The 16,245-nt window shown below is 34.1% G+C and overlaps 1 protein-coding gene across 1 annotated transcript in view; it reads left to right on the forward strand.

Moving 5' to 3' along the window:
- Positions 1–16,245, forward strand: part of CFAP47 (cilia and flagella associated protein 47) — a 343,082-nt gene that overhangs the window by 132,344 nt on the left and 194,493 nt on the right. The window contains exons 41-44 of the mRNA XM_056329101.1: positions 1,915–1,991; positions 4,197–4,342; positions 9,800–9,908; positions 10,715–10,941. Of these exons, the coding sequence (XP_056185076.1) occupies positions 1,915–1,991; positions 4,197–4,342; positions 9,800–9,908; positions 10,715–10,941 (559 nt within the window). The remainder of the gene's footprint in view (positions 1–1,914; positions 1,992–4,196; positions 4,343–9,799; positions 9,909–10,714; positions 10,942–16,245) is intronic.

Below are 16,245 nucleotides of genomic sequence, written 5' to 3' on the forward strand. Positions count from 1 at the left end.
AATGAGATAACATTTCATCAGTGTTGTATTTCAGGAAATGAAAGCAATTAAAGCCTGAACCTTCTTTAGGATTTGGTAATGTAATCTCCACGTAAATGCAGACTTCTGTTGAAATAAGTGGAGATCTGCACAGGAATCAGGTTTCTTGTATTTCTCTGGGCCTAGGAAAGGAAACAAAAAAAGAGTTTTGTTAGCTTTATGTGACATTTGTTGAACTGATGTTGGGGAATTTTCATTGTACTCCTTGAGCCAAATGAAACATGCTTGTGCTTAAATAAAAATATTTATGAACAAATGCACTGGGCAGAGACCTACAGCCTTACGTGGTTCTACAAGGAGTCCACAAGGATGTGAAACAAGCTGATTCCTTGTATACACTTGCACCAACACCAATGCTGTGAGTGTCAGCATCAGGCATCCGAACTGGGTGTTTGGTTCATCCCCCAGCACCAGATCTGTTTAGCAAAAGTGGCTCCTGAGCACTTGCGTTGCATGATCCATCACTGCAAGAAAATGCTGCATCATTTCTTATCTCTTTGGCAAGAGGAACTTCACCTTAGAGAGAGTTGTTCTGTCTTTGGCATTCCTACTTCCACTTAGTAGGGCCTTCTTGTCTTTCCATGCCAGGTTGATCCTTGGTCCTGAATTATCATTGCAGAGCAGTTAAAATTTGAATTTCCCCTTCATTGTACAGTGTTGCTTTCCAGATGGTAACAAACCCAGAATTTAATTTTAGATTTTAAACCATGAATTCTGACTCTGGAATAAGCTATAGGGTAGAATCTTCCTTTACTAGATAGCTCTTATTTTTTCCTATACGACTTGCTGGTTTGTTTTCTAATTACCTTGATAAATGTAAAATGTTTGCCTAAAAGCGTGCATCACATACACACAAAAAATCTAGTATTCTATAACATACAAGTATATAGCCTGGAATTAAGATTAATGCTTAGAAAATTTTTAACTTTAAATGTTTTATTTTTATTGTTTCTAAGTGTTAATGTTGTGTTGAAGTACTTTGACCCCTAGGTAGGCAGGTAAAAGTGAATAGATTTAGTTAGCTCTCAGGATGGTACCCTGGATAAGGTAATTGAGTTAACATGAATAAAGCAGAATGACTATTTCCTCTTTAAAAAGAGGAGACTGAGCTAAAAAGAAGGTAAACAGCTAGAGAAAAAAATTGGGGCTTAAATAAAAGTTTAGATAAGAGGCGATTTAGTCTCTGAAATGTGTTCTGATGGGGCAAAGGAAGACTATTCTGCAAATCAGTTTCTGTAAGAGGCAGCTGTCTAAAGACATGTCCACAAGGGCTGTGAGTGTGAGTCCTAGAGTGAGTACAATTGTATCTGCACTGAATTTGGTTTGCAGAAATTTAGGTGTATTTCTATAGAGTAGTTTTGGGTAAATAATTGGAAAGACTGAATGGAAGACCACTGAGAGCATCAGAGGAATGCAAGGCCTTGCCACTTCATGATGTACCGGGGAACAATTCTTTGCCTATCCCCTATCTTGATAAAAAGAACAACTAGGACTGAAGTCTCCCCAAAGTGTTATGGGGGAGGAGCACTTTTGATTGGCGAAATATAATTGGTGTCTTTTTTTTTTTTTTTTTTTAACATGGAGTTTTGCTTCTATGAGTATTGCAGAGATGATATACTGGTTAATTGAAGGGAGTATGTTCTGGCTCTGCTGTAAATACAGCTACTAATTTCAGTGGAAGAGGTGGTATTTAACATTATTGGTACATAGATTATTCCAAAATGTAGCTGGGTTTGGGTTTTTTCCTATTTGTTTTTTAGTTCTTGAAAACATTTGCTTTTCTAGTATTTTTTTTATAGAAAGGGGAATGAGGTTATTAATAATAGAAATGTCTAGCTTTAGAGTATTGCTTTAATTTTTATTTTTCCCTTTTAGTTATGAAAAGGACATACTAAATTTTACAAATGGTTCACTGTCTGAAGATCCAAATGAAGAAGACATCTTAAATTGTTGTAAGTATCTCTATACAATATCTTTTATGTCACTACAGTAGAAATTAGTTTATCTACATAATACATCTAAATTACATCTAAAGTATGTTGGGTAATTATTATTTATGAGTATACTCAGTAACTGTTACTTGTAGGAGACTTTATCTTTGGATGTGAAATGATTTCTAAGATCGCACTATAGTTCTAATGATTTTACCATAAAAAAAATAAATGTATTTTTTGATTTTTAAGGGCCTGTAGGCTCATTTCATGGGAGTCTGATGTGGCACCTCTGCAGCTTACCTGGTTTATATTTGAAAATACTCATCAACAGGGTTTGTGCATTTCTTGGTCTTATTTCCTCTGAAATGTCAGTCAACAGTTCTGTTAAAAATTATGAATCTACAGATACAGCATTTTCTGAGACTGTTGCAGGTCCATTTATGCAAAATTTGTAGGATGGCCTTAAGAAATTAAATTTGTCCTCTCAGGGAGTTATTGTTGTGTTTCTGTGACGTCGTATGGAAAGCAGATTTGTAATCTGAATAATTTAGCCCTTCTAGATTATTATCTCATATTGTATTCTGAGATGTGATTAACAGCCAACTAATACACAGTTCATAGAAATAAAAAGTATGTACTTGAAGTAATGAAGTGGGATACAACTGTTGCACCAATTTTTGAATAGCTTACAAAGGTTTATGTGGCTTCAATCAGACTGTAGCTTCAGAGCTATTTTTGATGGCATTTCAGGTCTTTGGAAATAAAATCATGTTTTCATTTCTTGTAGAAGTGCGTTTCTGCTTTGCAAATTATTCCCCTTCATTCTCTCAATAACATGGCAAGCAAAACCTAAACAAGAGCCTTCCATATATGTTTTACACCCTGCCCTGAGAAAACATGTACTATTTAAGGGTCAAGAGTCCTAAGTAGAGAGCAAAAGAAATTAGGGATTTATTTTTTTTTTAAATTTTGCTTTTGCAGCAGCTATAACAAAAAGGAAGAAAACTGTAAAAAAAATATCTAAATTATTTATTAAACATTACTTCTCTGGTGATTGTTTTAATTTCATAGAATCCAGAAAGGAAATGAGGAGGGAGGGCTCTCACAAGAATAATTCAGTCTGCTCCACAGTTTGACATACTTTGAATGAGGAACACTTGAACAGGAGACAAGTTTAGGAGTTAGTGCCTTATTTAGGCAAAAATTAGTTGTTCTTAGGGCTGCCTTACTCTATTTGATGGAAGGGTAAAAACGGGATTATAGTCATGTTGGTGTTTTTGGTTTGGGTTTTTTTGGTCATTGTTTATGTAGACTAGAAACATCAAATTCATATAAAGCTTAACTGTTGGTTAAAGCACGAGTATTAGGAAAATTGTATTTTTATTGTTTGGAAAACAACTTGGACTATGGAGAGAAAATGTAGGTAGTGGCTATGCCTTTCTTCAGCTTGGTTCTTGGTGGCTTTGAGGGGTGAATGGGGTCTACTGAACTGGCCAGAGTTTGGCGTAGGTTTCTTCTGTGATCTTCACTCATTTGTGTTGCTTTCACTTTCACTTCTATTCTTAAGTCTGCTGAAATTCCTAGGAAGCTAGCTAGCCAAGTTTGAATGAAAGTTTCATTCTAAGGTAATCTGCATTATCAAAATACGCTTAGCAGATGAAAACCACACAGTGAGAAAGCAGTCAGACTGCCAGATTCAACCATAGGATTCTTAGTCACTTATGAAGAAAGCCCTTTCTCAGCATAATGCTTTTGTGAAAGTAGTGCAAAGAAAGCAAGCTTGCCAGTATTTAGTTTTTGTCTTTTCTGGAAGATTTCAGACCATAATAGCACATAGTTACTGCTACTGAGAGCAAGATTGTTTGTTTAAGTAGTAGTAAACTGTACACTTCTTTATGGCAGATGTAGTCATTTGCTTATAGGCTGTACATCCTTGAAGAGTTTTTGATGGTGAAAACTGTCTGTTTTACCTGGTTTTGTTTCAGTGCACAGAATAAAAATACAAGTAGTTAGTGAAATTTATTTAAATAAATACAGCATGCACCATTGCAGCATATTTACACAAATGTAACTGTAATACTGATTAGTGTTTACAAGTGTGCCTTCAATACTGATTACTACAGGAGGCTGTGTACAGTACCCTTATATTTAAATTCGGGTAGCTACATTATTTTACAACCTGTTCTGTTGTATCTAAACCATCATGTAAACTTATTTTAACAGCTGACCAATCCAGCCTCTTGCGTGAGTTCTTCAGTCCAATGGAAAAACTCTTCTTGGAAGGGAGAAGTTCTGCAGACTTAGATATTCACTTCCTTCCTTTTAATCTGGAAAAACGTTACTGCACTGTCATCCTGGTTAATGAACTGGTAAGAATAGAAAGTATGTTCTGTGAGAGGTTTTCATGTGATAGCCTAGTCAGTTAATAATCAGGATATGCTTTCCAGTTATGTGTGAATAGGGTAAATGAATATACAGATTGATTATGTACATATTTTAAGGTAGTGTTTTTGCATGCCTGTGCAATTATAAAGATGTGATCTATGTGCTAACTTCTGGAGATGAAAATATTTTCTCTTTCTTTTTTGGGGGGGTTAAAATACAATATTCCTGTAGTTCATGGAGGAAGATTTTGCTTAAGAAGTTCATCAGAGATTTACATAAGATTGCAGGCTTCAGCTAAGAGATTTAAACCAAAGTTTACTTCCCTTTTATCGCCACATAATTAGAATTATATGAAATGCTGCAAGTCACTTTTCATTGAAAATCATAACAAATAAAAGTAATACTGTAAGGAATATTACTTTGGTGGCTTTTCTAGGCAACTCAGCTTCAGAAGAAATATGGAATTTAAGTATGTCTTGATGTGGGAGCAAGAATAATGCTTTTGAATGAGCCATAGGCAGGGAAAGGATAGTCTTCACTGTACTGTACTTCTCCCTTTATTTATCACTGTACCTACTGTCAAAGTAGAATAGTAATTATTTTCCTTGCTATGTCTCTTTTTTAATTTTTCTGCCAATCCAAATTCCATTCAGTCCTTGTCACTAATGCATGCAAAAGTTCTGAACAGATTATACATGAATTAACTCCATTACTTTCTTACTTTTAAGCATTACTTTTTTATCCATGAAAGTAACTCCATTACTTTCTCTTGACTCATGTAGCCTGGGTTTTACCATATATACTTAATTGACATTGATTCCATCAAATTACCAAGAGCTGGTTTTGACCAACTTTCAGAGCTCAGTGGTCACAACCTTATTTCTGTGTCTTTAGTCCATCTTTTCATCTCTGCTGTGCTTTCTAGCTGTCAATGTTTTTCAGCATCCTGTTGTTTTTCTAATCTTTTATGTGTGGTTGATTTTAAGGCTTGCATTCTGCTTCTTACTTTCATATTGCTGCCTCTGTGTTTCATCTTTCCCTCTGTGCAGTTTCATGCATCTGCCATTCTCTCTGCCCCGTTTTCATGATTTGTACCAATACATCAAAAAAAAATAAATCTTTTTTTCCTGCATATTCTCATCTTCCATATCTTTCATTACTATAGAGCAAAAGACTTCTGCTAGTATTTAGTGTTTGTATGTTTGGTGTTTGTTTTTAACGTTTAACCAGTACTTTGGCTATACCACCTAGCCGACTTAATATTTTTTTCCTTGCTTTTAAAGGCAAATATGACTAATGAAATGTCGTGTAAGCCTCTCTATCTTGACCCTGTGCAATATCTGAAACCAATGGCCATCTTTAAGAAAGCAAGCCATATGGCTGGAATTCATAAAGAGTGTACAGTTCACTTGTATTTCTTGAAAAGTAGCAGAGAGATAGAAGAGGAAGGGTGTCAAAGCCTACAGTGAGCTCATGCCTTATTGACATCATGGAATCACCCACCGAGAGGCTGTATAAATGTCCCCATGTCAGAGGATAGCAATCTTTGTGGATAGTTCAATGAAAAACCAATCCAGTGCTCAGCATCATTCGAAAAGAGAAATGATTAGGAAAGAAATAGACATGAAAATGTGAAACTTCAGTATACTTTTCTAAAGAGCTATGGTGTACACATCTTGAATATTGTGTGCAGTTCTAATCACCCCAGCGAATGAGATAGTAGGGATAGGGAGGAAAAAAAGAAACAAGGAAGGTCAGCAGGATGTAACAGTTGCTTTATACAGATAGTTTAGAAAAAAATAATTTTGTAGAATTAAAAAAAGAAACTGTTAAGGGATATGACAGGTACATAAGATTAAGAACAGTTTACAGAAAGTTAATGCAACAACTGTGGCAGGATATACAAACTGAACCAAATGAAGTACTTTTTCATACACAATGTTTAACTTACGTAACTCAGTTATTGTAGGACACTTGAATGCTAAAACTGTTAACTAGGTCAAAAGAAATGAGGCAAACTCATGGAGGTTAGATCCATCAGTTTTATTCAATGAAGTATCTAGATGCGGTCTCTAGACATGGAAGATACTAATTACTGGTTTCTGGGAACAAATCTGAGAAGAGTCTTCTTTTACTTGCTATGATTTTATACTCCTTCATTAAACCTCTACTATTGGCATTCTTCCTGTTTGTTTCTTTATTAGAAGCAGAAGTATATAACATGACTAAGAGGAGGCTCATGCTACATTAGGTATAGAACCTGAAAACTGAATCATTTAATGAAGAGAAGGAAATTTGAGACATGGTAATGGGAAAAAAGCAAATCTAAGAGATGTGGTCAGAGCTATGGGACAATTATACTTCAGGTGGAGAGGTTGAAAGAACATTTCTGACAGCCCCAATGTTTCCTGCAGTGGTGATGTAGGAACACTAAATTTAGACACCTAACTACTAGTCACTGTTCTTAACAACGAGCTAGCTGACCTTATCACAGTAGGAAGCTTTAATGCCTCAGAGAAGCCACTGTTGTGTCTTGTATGGTAACTATTTCTGGAACACCTGGTCCTTTCATCATAGCTGAATAGGCGGGTTACATTTAAAGGCTGCTGAAAGTGTAAAATTCTGGATATGTAGCACCGCAGGTCAGAAAAATTGTCCCATCCACATAATTGTATCATATGTAAGATGCAACTGCAAGATAGCTAGCATGATTTTAGAGCCACACAGTAATGGCACAGTAAGAAATTGGCTTGCTTAAATATTGTTTGTATGGCTGCAATATCTCAACCATACTATTGTCTACTTGTAAACGAGTGTAACTACCATGCTGCATGACTATCAAATGGCTTCATACAATGATGAAACTTGTATCATTGAAACATGGATTTCTGCTGTATATAAACTAATAAGTAATTAAATTTAGCATTTCTGTAATTTCATCCTACCTATCTTTCCTACCCTTTTGACAAGTGAACCAAAATAGTAATCAGGGTAAGACTGATTCTTCACTACAATCAATGAAGAAAGTACTGAGATTCAAATCACTAGTTAGACTTGAATCTACGTAGGAATCCTTCCTGTCATTGCATCAACTATATATCTGTAATAAAAGCAAGATACACTGATTGAAGTTTGTTGGGGCTACTCAAGTATGTTGCTTAAACTATTATTAAATAATCTATATGTTAACTTTTCTAAGGTTTGAAGTGGCAACACATTATAATGTTGTTTATAACATTTCTCTAGGATGTGTTTTAATATTTGTTTTTTAATAAAAATTTAAATGGACATTCTTCACATTATTAGCATAGATCTTTTCAGAGAAGAAATCATATACTGGTTAACATAACTGGGATACTTTTTCTCTATATCTTTGGTTTTGGGAGCTAATTTAAATGTGAACAACCTGTGATTTCAATGCTAAGAATTTATTAAGTCATAGTTTAAAAATGTAGTTCATACTTTCACAGCTAAATGTTTATTATAAAATAAAATGATTTATTAAGAGAACACTTTACTATCTGTTCTTAATTGCTGACTTGCGTGGAGAACTGCAAGTTCCTAGTGACTGTACATTCTTCTGAAATATCATTTACCAATGACATTACATAAATATCTAATGGTAGTTCAACAGCTATTTTATTAACTATTTTTATTAACAATAAACTCTACAAAGTGTTGACGCTATCCTGTTTGCAGCTGATGGAAAATGGAAATATAAAGCATTAAAACCATGGGGATACCAGCCAAACTCAAAATACAGTAAAGACCCATTCTGTCCCAAAGCATCAGGAAAAAGCTGAGCAGAAAGAAAACAGGATTTGCATTCTGTAGAGATCAAAAAGAAAGAATCCTTCAAAGCAAAAAGGGAAATGGAGAAGTTTGTTCCTACCTATAAGCATATTGATGTCAGCAATGACAAGAAAAGTAATTGATAGTAGAATGTCATCATAGCAACCAGTATCTTCATGAAATAAGTTGTATATGCTGTGATCTTGTTAATGGTCTGTATGGAGCCAAATCACTCTGTCAAACAGGAATAATTCCTGTTGAAATCGGTGCCCAGGAGTAGCTATTGGTTTGTGTCTGGGAAACCAGTTTTGCTGTGGGTTTCTTTAATCCTTCTCAGGTAAGATTTGTCTGAACTCTTGAATCAAGGAAGAGGAGAAAATGCCATCGAAGTCAACTAGCTTTCCGTCTGCTGGGTCAGAAACATGATTACAACGTTTTCAGCCTTAACATATGTGGTGAAACTATGAACAAAGGTTAAAAAAACCCAGACTTTTCTTATGTTATTGACCAACACTAAAGGGAAAACATTACATTCGTTGGCAGATGGGCTAAGTTATATAAATACACTATTTCCTACATATCTGGAATGAAGAATGAAACACAATATGCTTTTTTAGGGCAGAGTTTTACAGGATGTGGTTTACGGAAATAAAGAGATGACCTTCTGTGCAAATTATATCAGTTGTTGCAGCAGCATTTGATCCTTTACCTTGCAATCAGCAGAAGATAAAGTTGTCCAAAAAGTTTGTGGGAAATGAAAAGAAGTTTTCAAAGCAATAGGAATATATCTATTTACTTTCCTGCATAGTTCAGGTAGCTATATAGATACCTAATTTAGATATTTTTTTAGTTTGGGGATGTTCAGATTGCAGCCTTTATAATTTGGAGTAATTTTAGTGAGTTTTCTTTTTTAAAAAAATACTTTTCTGTCTTTTGATTGCACCTTATTTTTTTCTGTTTCATCTATGATTCAAAGTGTTATTTCTCTGCTAATTAGTTTATCCTTTCCTCTATGACAAGTTGCTATCTTCCTTTTTTCTAGGTCATGTTTATATTTGCTTTCAAGCTTTTGTAGGTTTCCCATTATTTTTGATGAAATAATTAAGGTTTGTTAACTTTATTTCTTCATAATGGAGAATTTGCACAGATGCTAACTTGCCCTGGCTTCTGCTCATTTTTGCTTTCCAGAGAAATGTTACTGGCTCAAAAATACTGTAAACATTTTTTTTTTTTTTTGAAAGTTCTTAACAGTGAAGAGCAATGAAGGAAGCTTTTGAATTTGCTTTAATTATATGTAGCTATAGCACATAATTAGAATTCACCTTATTGCTCTATTTATGGGTCAAGGTATCCTCATTCAGTTAAATTATACGAAGACCTGAAAAGGATTCAACTCACTGAAATTTCTTGACTTTTCAGATTTAATATTCTCAGTTAAAGGTACTTTATTTTCATAGCAGGGTTTGAAATGATAGTTTTCTTTTATTTAAGTATTGTTTAAAAGTAATGGATCTCCTGAACGTGTAAATTATTTCACAAGCTGGACCTTAAGTATTAGCATATCTTTATTATTAGATTTAATATTTTGCCTTCTGTTCTGCATGAGTGGCTTTCTGAATTGTGTGGATGTGTATGTTCTTGTGTTTCAGATTGGAGAATTTGTATACCTGATAGAGGGAACGGGTGATATACCTTTACCTTCAGGATTGCTTCCAATGGATAGTCCAAATATTTTGCATGTTAGCAGTACATTAGAAGGTAAAGTGAATAGAAGGGATAAGAGTAAAATATAGCAAATAATTTTATTTTGCAAATATTTTTAGTTTCCATGCATTTTTTGTTAAAATTAATTAAATAAAAGCAGTTTATAGTGAAGTTTAAGAAAGATATTGCAGTGTAACTATCAGATATTTCTTTTAATATTGTCCAGTCCATTCTGTTTAGAGCAGCAGCTGGTTGTTAGCTAGCATCTTCACCTTTATTGTATTGTTTTTATCATAGTCCACATAAATATTTTTTCATAATTTCTCTTTTTTTTACTTCAGAATATAAGTTGTAGCTAGATGAACCAGGACAAGTCATCTTCATCTCTAATTTAAGTTTTAATTTAAAACACGCGAGTTTTGTATGCAGTTAGTCCAATGCTTCTCTCTTCAGCCAGTGATAAATGCTGTCAGTCCTATTGCAGAAACAGTGTCGCTATTATTTGAAATAATTACTGGTGGCTTCTTTTAGAGAGGATGCAACATCATCTAGAGGGATAAAACAGTGGTTGTGTTGTGTAGATTGTAGAAATACTTTTTAAAAATTCATTACCATTATAATAGTAGTAATACTGAAGTCTGGGATTTTTTATTAACTATTAAAAGCAACTTTTGGTTTGGATTTCAATCTGTGTTAATTTTAATTTCCCCATTATGATTTTTTAAAAAATATATATATTACTGGAGTAAATAGCATGTACGTCAAAGGAATTTTGTATTCTGTCTTTTCTTAGTAGATTAGTGATTTTACTCTATGCAGTTACAGTAACAGCTGACAAATGTGTGGGTTTTGTTTAACAGGTCCAAGCACAGGAGAGCCAGTTTTATATTTGAAATGTGGCCTTGGTCAGATTCTTGAAGAAAATCTGAGGATTCCATTGATCAATGAATCAAGAGAGAGGGCTCTGGCCATTGCTGCACAACAGCAGATGTCAACTATTGAATATGAAAGAAGAAAGATCACAGGGACTCTGCAGAGCAGTAGTGTTCGAGCTGCAACTGCATTGTCAGGGCTGTCCAGAGAAGAGGTGAGAAACACAGTTATCTGTTACTGCAATCATTTAGTTGTTCTTGATTTGTAGGATGGAATTTTATGTTTCAGAATTACATTCTGTAATTTGACAGTTACTAATCCCAACTCCCCTCAGACACTGCAATATTTTAATTTTTCATTCAGAAGCTGGTTCCTCACTCCATGCTATTAAGTACTTTAAGGAATTGAGGCTGCAGTTAAAAAAAGCATTAGCATTTGACTTCAGTTATCTTCTGAAAAATACTCATTGATTAAAAAAGCTTTCATAGTCAATGTAATAGATATCTGTAATAGTATACTTCCTTATGCGTATTTTTGTAAGAAATGAACATTCTCAAACAGGATTTTTTCTTTTTTAAATAATAATCTTTGAGAATAAATCAAAGAGCAGACATTTTCTTGTCTTGCAATCAATACAAAATAATAATAAAAAAGTTCCTTGTAAGCTATAGTTCCCTACTTATACATAATTCCAAACTAGAGGTATTTTTCCAAGATTTCAACATCTAGAAACAAAAAAAATGCCCCCAAGGTAGTCCATTAAACATTCAATTAGTACTTGTGAATAAAGTTTTAATAGCAATCTTGTCAAATAAGCAAGCTTTTTTCTATGTAGAAATGAAATATAACCTTCAATGGATGATAGCCACACTCTGGATTTTAATTTCACTTGTGAACCTGATGTTTGTTACCTGGCAGATTAATGGGAAGCTGTGTTATTCTGGTTAGACTGTTCCCAGTACTAAGAGGAAGAGAATTTTCCCTAGTGCTTTGATGTTGCTAAATATATGCCTTTTTGTTTACAAAATAATTAAAAAAGTAATATAAAACAAATTAAATGAAGAAAAATGACAAGAGTAGGTTTAATCTGTTATATGGTTGTAGTGGGACAAGAATTTTAACCATGTAATCTAGACTCAAATAGCTTTCTTTTGGATTATAGCTAATCCACTACTGTGGTAACATTTTATAGATGTTTCATAATTAAATTCCTTAATATCACAGTCACTTAGCGAATACTTGACAAAAGGCTTGACTGCTCTGAAGCTGTGGATGTAATCAAGGTAGAACATAATAGGAACACATTTTGTACTACTAGGTATGCTGAGATCTAATATGAGTTCTAAAATTACGTGTATTGTAGAAGAGTGGAGAACAATTAGATTAATTATAAAATACATAGTAATGGATACTAACACTGAATAAATTATCATGTGAGAAGTGAAACTAATATGCAGGAAGAAGTATTTTGCCCCATGTACAGGAAGTTTTATAACTACTTATGGGACACAAAATGGAGAATCTGTACTATATACTGACGTAGAAAAGAATTCATACATTAAAAGTACCTCAACATGGTAAACCACTATGCAGATTAACATCTAAAAAGGTTTTGTCATAAATTCTTCCTGTCTGTATGACAGTATAGGAATTCTGGTGACATTAATTGAAGAAACTGTTTTTGAAGGGAACTGATGTTCTGCAATTTAATTTGGAGCTGAAGTATGGGGTTAGGTTCATTGTCTGAATTGCGCCCCCCCCCCCCCCCCCCAAAAAAAAAAAAAAATCCTATCCACAGCTCCTGTGGTTTGATTAATTATTTAGACTTGTGAAATCCCTTGGAACATGTGTTGTAGGTTAGAGATAAATCTAGAATCTCTGGAGAACTTTTACTCTATGATTTCTACTTTACCTTTCTACTAAAGGTCTAAATCTCACAGAAAATAAAGGTAGGCTATATTTTTGAAGGCAAACTGGATATGCATATTCATTACCTTGTGCTTTCTACTAGATGGGTTTCTACTCAACCCATCTATACACACGGTTGAAATTCCTAGCTGTTTTTATACTGTGCTTTGACTGCTGCTTTTCCTTGCTGTAAGAAATAAAGATCTATTTTGATTGTCATTAATGATTAGAACTACTAAAAAATATAATTACTTTTTATCTCTTTCCCATAAAAGTTGTTTTGCTGATCAGAACCAATTTATCTTGTTGGGTTTTTGTGCTAAATGTTACTATTGGGCCAGTGTTGGATAATGTGCCATCAAAGTACAGAACTGACAATAGACAAGTCTGAAGAACTTGGAAATGGGCATTCAATGGAAAGGAGCAGGAGCATTAGCTAAATCTTTATTTCTACCTTTTACTTTATAAATTGGATTAAAATCAGCTCATTAAGCAGTTCTGCTAGAAATAGAATTCTAATAGTTTAGTTTAAATCTTGGGCACTGAAGGGCTTGCTAGCAGCAAGGCTAAGTAGTTAACCTGCCATCTCCCTCCCTGTCCCCCAGAAGTAACCTCTACTGCCAACACAATCCAAACCATTTGCTAAGGGATTTTTTTGGTGCTTAAACTTTGGTATAATTAAAAAAAAATAAACAAAATTGAAACCAAATAGCATCAAAATTTAATAAAACAATTAGATAAGATAAGTAATGAGGAGATAAGAAGCAAGGATGCTAAAGCAATAGGAATCCAAAGATGCAGATCTCAATATTTAAAGGAAAATGAGAAGAAATGTTAAGAAATTAACACAATTCAGAACTTTCCTATCTCCTGAGTATTTAATTAATTTAGTTCCTCCTAAAACAGTTTTAGGTGGTAGAAAAGGGAATATAGGATAAAACTCTTTGCCACTGTTAAGGTTGGGACTTGCATTATTGTGAATAATTACAAATTGCCTTTGTTAATCATGAATAGCAAAAAAAGGTGTAGGTGGGAAGTTTAGGTAACAGTTATCAAGGGAAGAAAAAGAGTATCTGGAAAGAAAGGGGAGAGAACATGGAAGAAGAACATGTTTAGATTGATGTTGCTAATGGTGGTAAATAGAGGGAAGTGAATAAAAGAATGAAGGTAATAACAGAATAATGAGAATTCATTCACTTGGGTATGCAAGAGGAAGGATGTTGCAGTCAGTGAAGTGAAATTCAAACTAATGTGCCTCGTTTTTCCTTTTTGCTATAATCTAGCTAAAGAGGCACAAATCAGACCCAGTTTCTAGATACAGGCCTCTTTCTTCATAGTCAGAGATGCCAGTAATCTTGTGTAATTAGGCATTATAATAGGAAAGGAAGAGAAATCATGTTCTACAAGAAGGCCAAAACTAAAGCTTGCACTTCTCTTTTGAGGAATTGTGTGTCCAGATGTGTCCTCATAGTTAAGCAGTAAGAAGAGTTTATTTAGGTTCCATTTTGCCTCCTTTGAATGTATGGTTCATCTGAGCATAGACACCAGATCTCTGAATCCCTAGCCATATTCTAGGTGTTAGGACATTGTGCATTTTCTTCTATCCTTGCTGTCCATGTGATTAAGAAACACTGAGTTTTTATCTTAGTACATCATGGTGGTGGTGATGAGTTTTAGTTTTCATCAATGGAAAGTGAGCAGACACCTTGTGCACTTGAAGCTATTGCTTCTGCTGCTTGGCTGGTGTGACAGAATCTCATCCTACATCTGTCCAGCTCTGATCTTCTAACACTGTGCTCTTCATAGTCCCTCAGGATTCAAGAAGGATTTTGTGATCTTCCATGTGATTATGGAAAAGTTGTAAGCTCAGTATGAGCAGTTTGCTTTTTTAGATACAAGGAGGGGTTTCTGAGAATTGTGGTGTCCTTGAAAAGAGAAGATACTGTAATTAAGAAGTTACATTAGATATGTTTGAATGGGAATGAACTTTTCACGAAAGGATGTGTGGTCAGGTTTCAATTTGTAGAACTTTTAAGTGGGATCATTGTCTTTTATATTACATCAGTTATCTTTTGATATGAGATTAAGGGAGATGGCAAACACGATTGATCACAGGGATTCTGAGAGACTGGGATCATAAAGTTCTTGTATTCATGAGGAATGGGTCTAGAAGTTAATTCATGGAAGGAAGAAATGGGGCTAAATTTGGAAAACAGTAATATGCAAGGAAAGACCAAGGTGCCTCAGCACTCTGTAATAGAATCTGCCATCCTTTATACATAGAAAGTGCAGATGATAAATCCAAGAAAATGTCTTGGAAAATCAATTGGTCTTTGAAAAATATCAAGTTTAAGTCTAATGCTTTATATACCCTCTTTATATACTCCCCAATCCCCCCCCCCCCCCCCCCCCCCGTCGTTATTTTTAAAAAGAAATTAATCCTGGGAAGTATATGCAAATACTGTTCTTTAACTGCTAATAACACTTCCACATTTGGAATATCATGAACCATTGCACTGTTGAAGTACCTATTGGAATCTGTTTTATTGTAGCACAACAGCCTTAGACCTGCAACTGATAATGAGAATTAAAAAATATTAAATTCCATTTAACTCTCACTTCCCTGAAAAACTGTAAAAAGAAGGAGCGCAGCTGCAACATTTATCTGAACTGTATTGGACGTTTTCTCTTTCGTTGGAAATGTTAGTCTTTGAGGCAACAGGATTTAGTCTTGTGTGTGTTTGCAGAATTTTATTTTCCCCTTTCAAAAAGATCTAGGTTTCTCAGTAAAAATATTTTCATCCTTTACTCTTTGACAAGGTACCAGGAAATAGTTGAAGTGCTTATAGACAATGTAATACCAGCTAACCTAACATAGCTTTAAAAATGACATAGCATGAACAAGGATCTTAAAATACAGTACTTCAGTGATTTTTATAATTGTAAGATATCTCTTCAAGATAATTATAATTTAAATGTGTTCAGTGCTCCACCAAAGGTCATCTTACAATCATTTTGTCAATTAAGACTTCCCAAAACTTTTCAATCATGTTGAATTTTTATTTCAGTGTTGCAAAGTAATCTAGTTGCCAAAATCAGGTGTAGGTATAAATTTATATTTGAATATGGAGAAGATCAAAGTCAAATTTGAACTGGTAAATACATGTAATTATTTTGGTTTGGAATGTCCCATTACAAGTGAGAATGAAATATCTTCTCACTGAAAAATCTTATGCCATTTCAGTCTTATTAGAGAGAAATGGAAGTTGCTATTAATAGAACAACAGAATTACTAACACCTATTGATCTTTTTATTTTCTCTGTGTATGTGAGAGTACTCTCAGTGAACTTCCAGTCTTGCATGATAGAAATTAATAACTTTCAACTCGCATAACACTACTTGTACCATCTCTAACTTATATTTGCACCATACAAATGTTACATACATTTATATGGTGCAAGTACATGTTAATGTTTAGTTTTGATGAATATTTTTTTAGTCACATGCACCTGTTCAGTTATTCTTCATAGAACAAGAATCTTGAATAGTTATATGTTTCCATGTTTATTGTGTCAAAAAAACTATATTAGCAACTAAAGCTGAACAGAT

This window comes from Falco biarmicus, chromosome 2, assembly GCF_023638135.1.
Source record: "Falco biarmicus isolate bFalBia1 chromosome 2, bFalBia1.pri, whole genome shotgun sequence".
In the NCBI taxonomy this organism is placed as follows: Eukaryota; Metazoa; Chordata; class Aves; order Falconiformes; family Falconidae; genus Falco; species Falco biarmicus.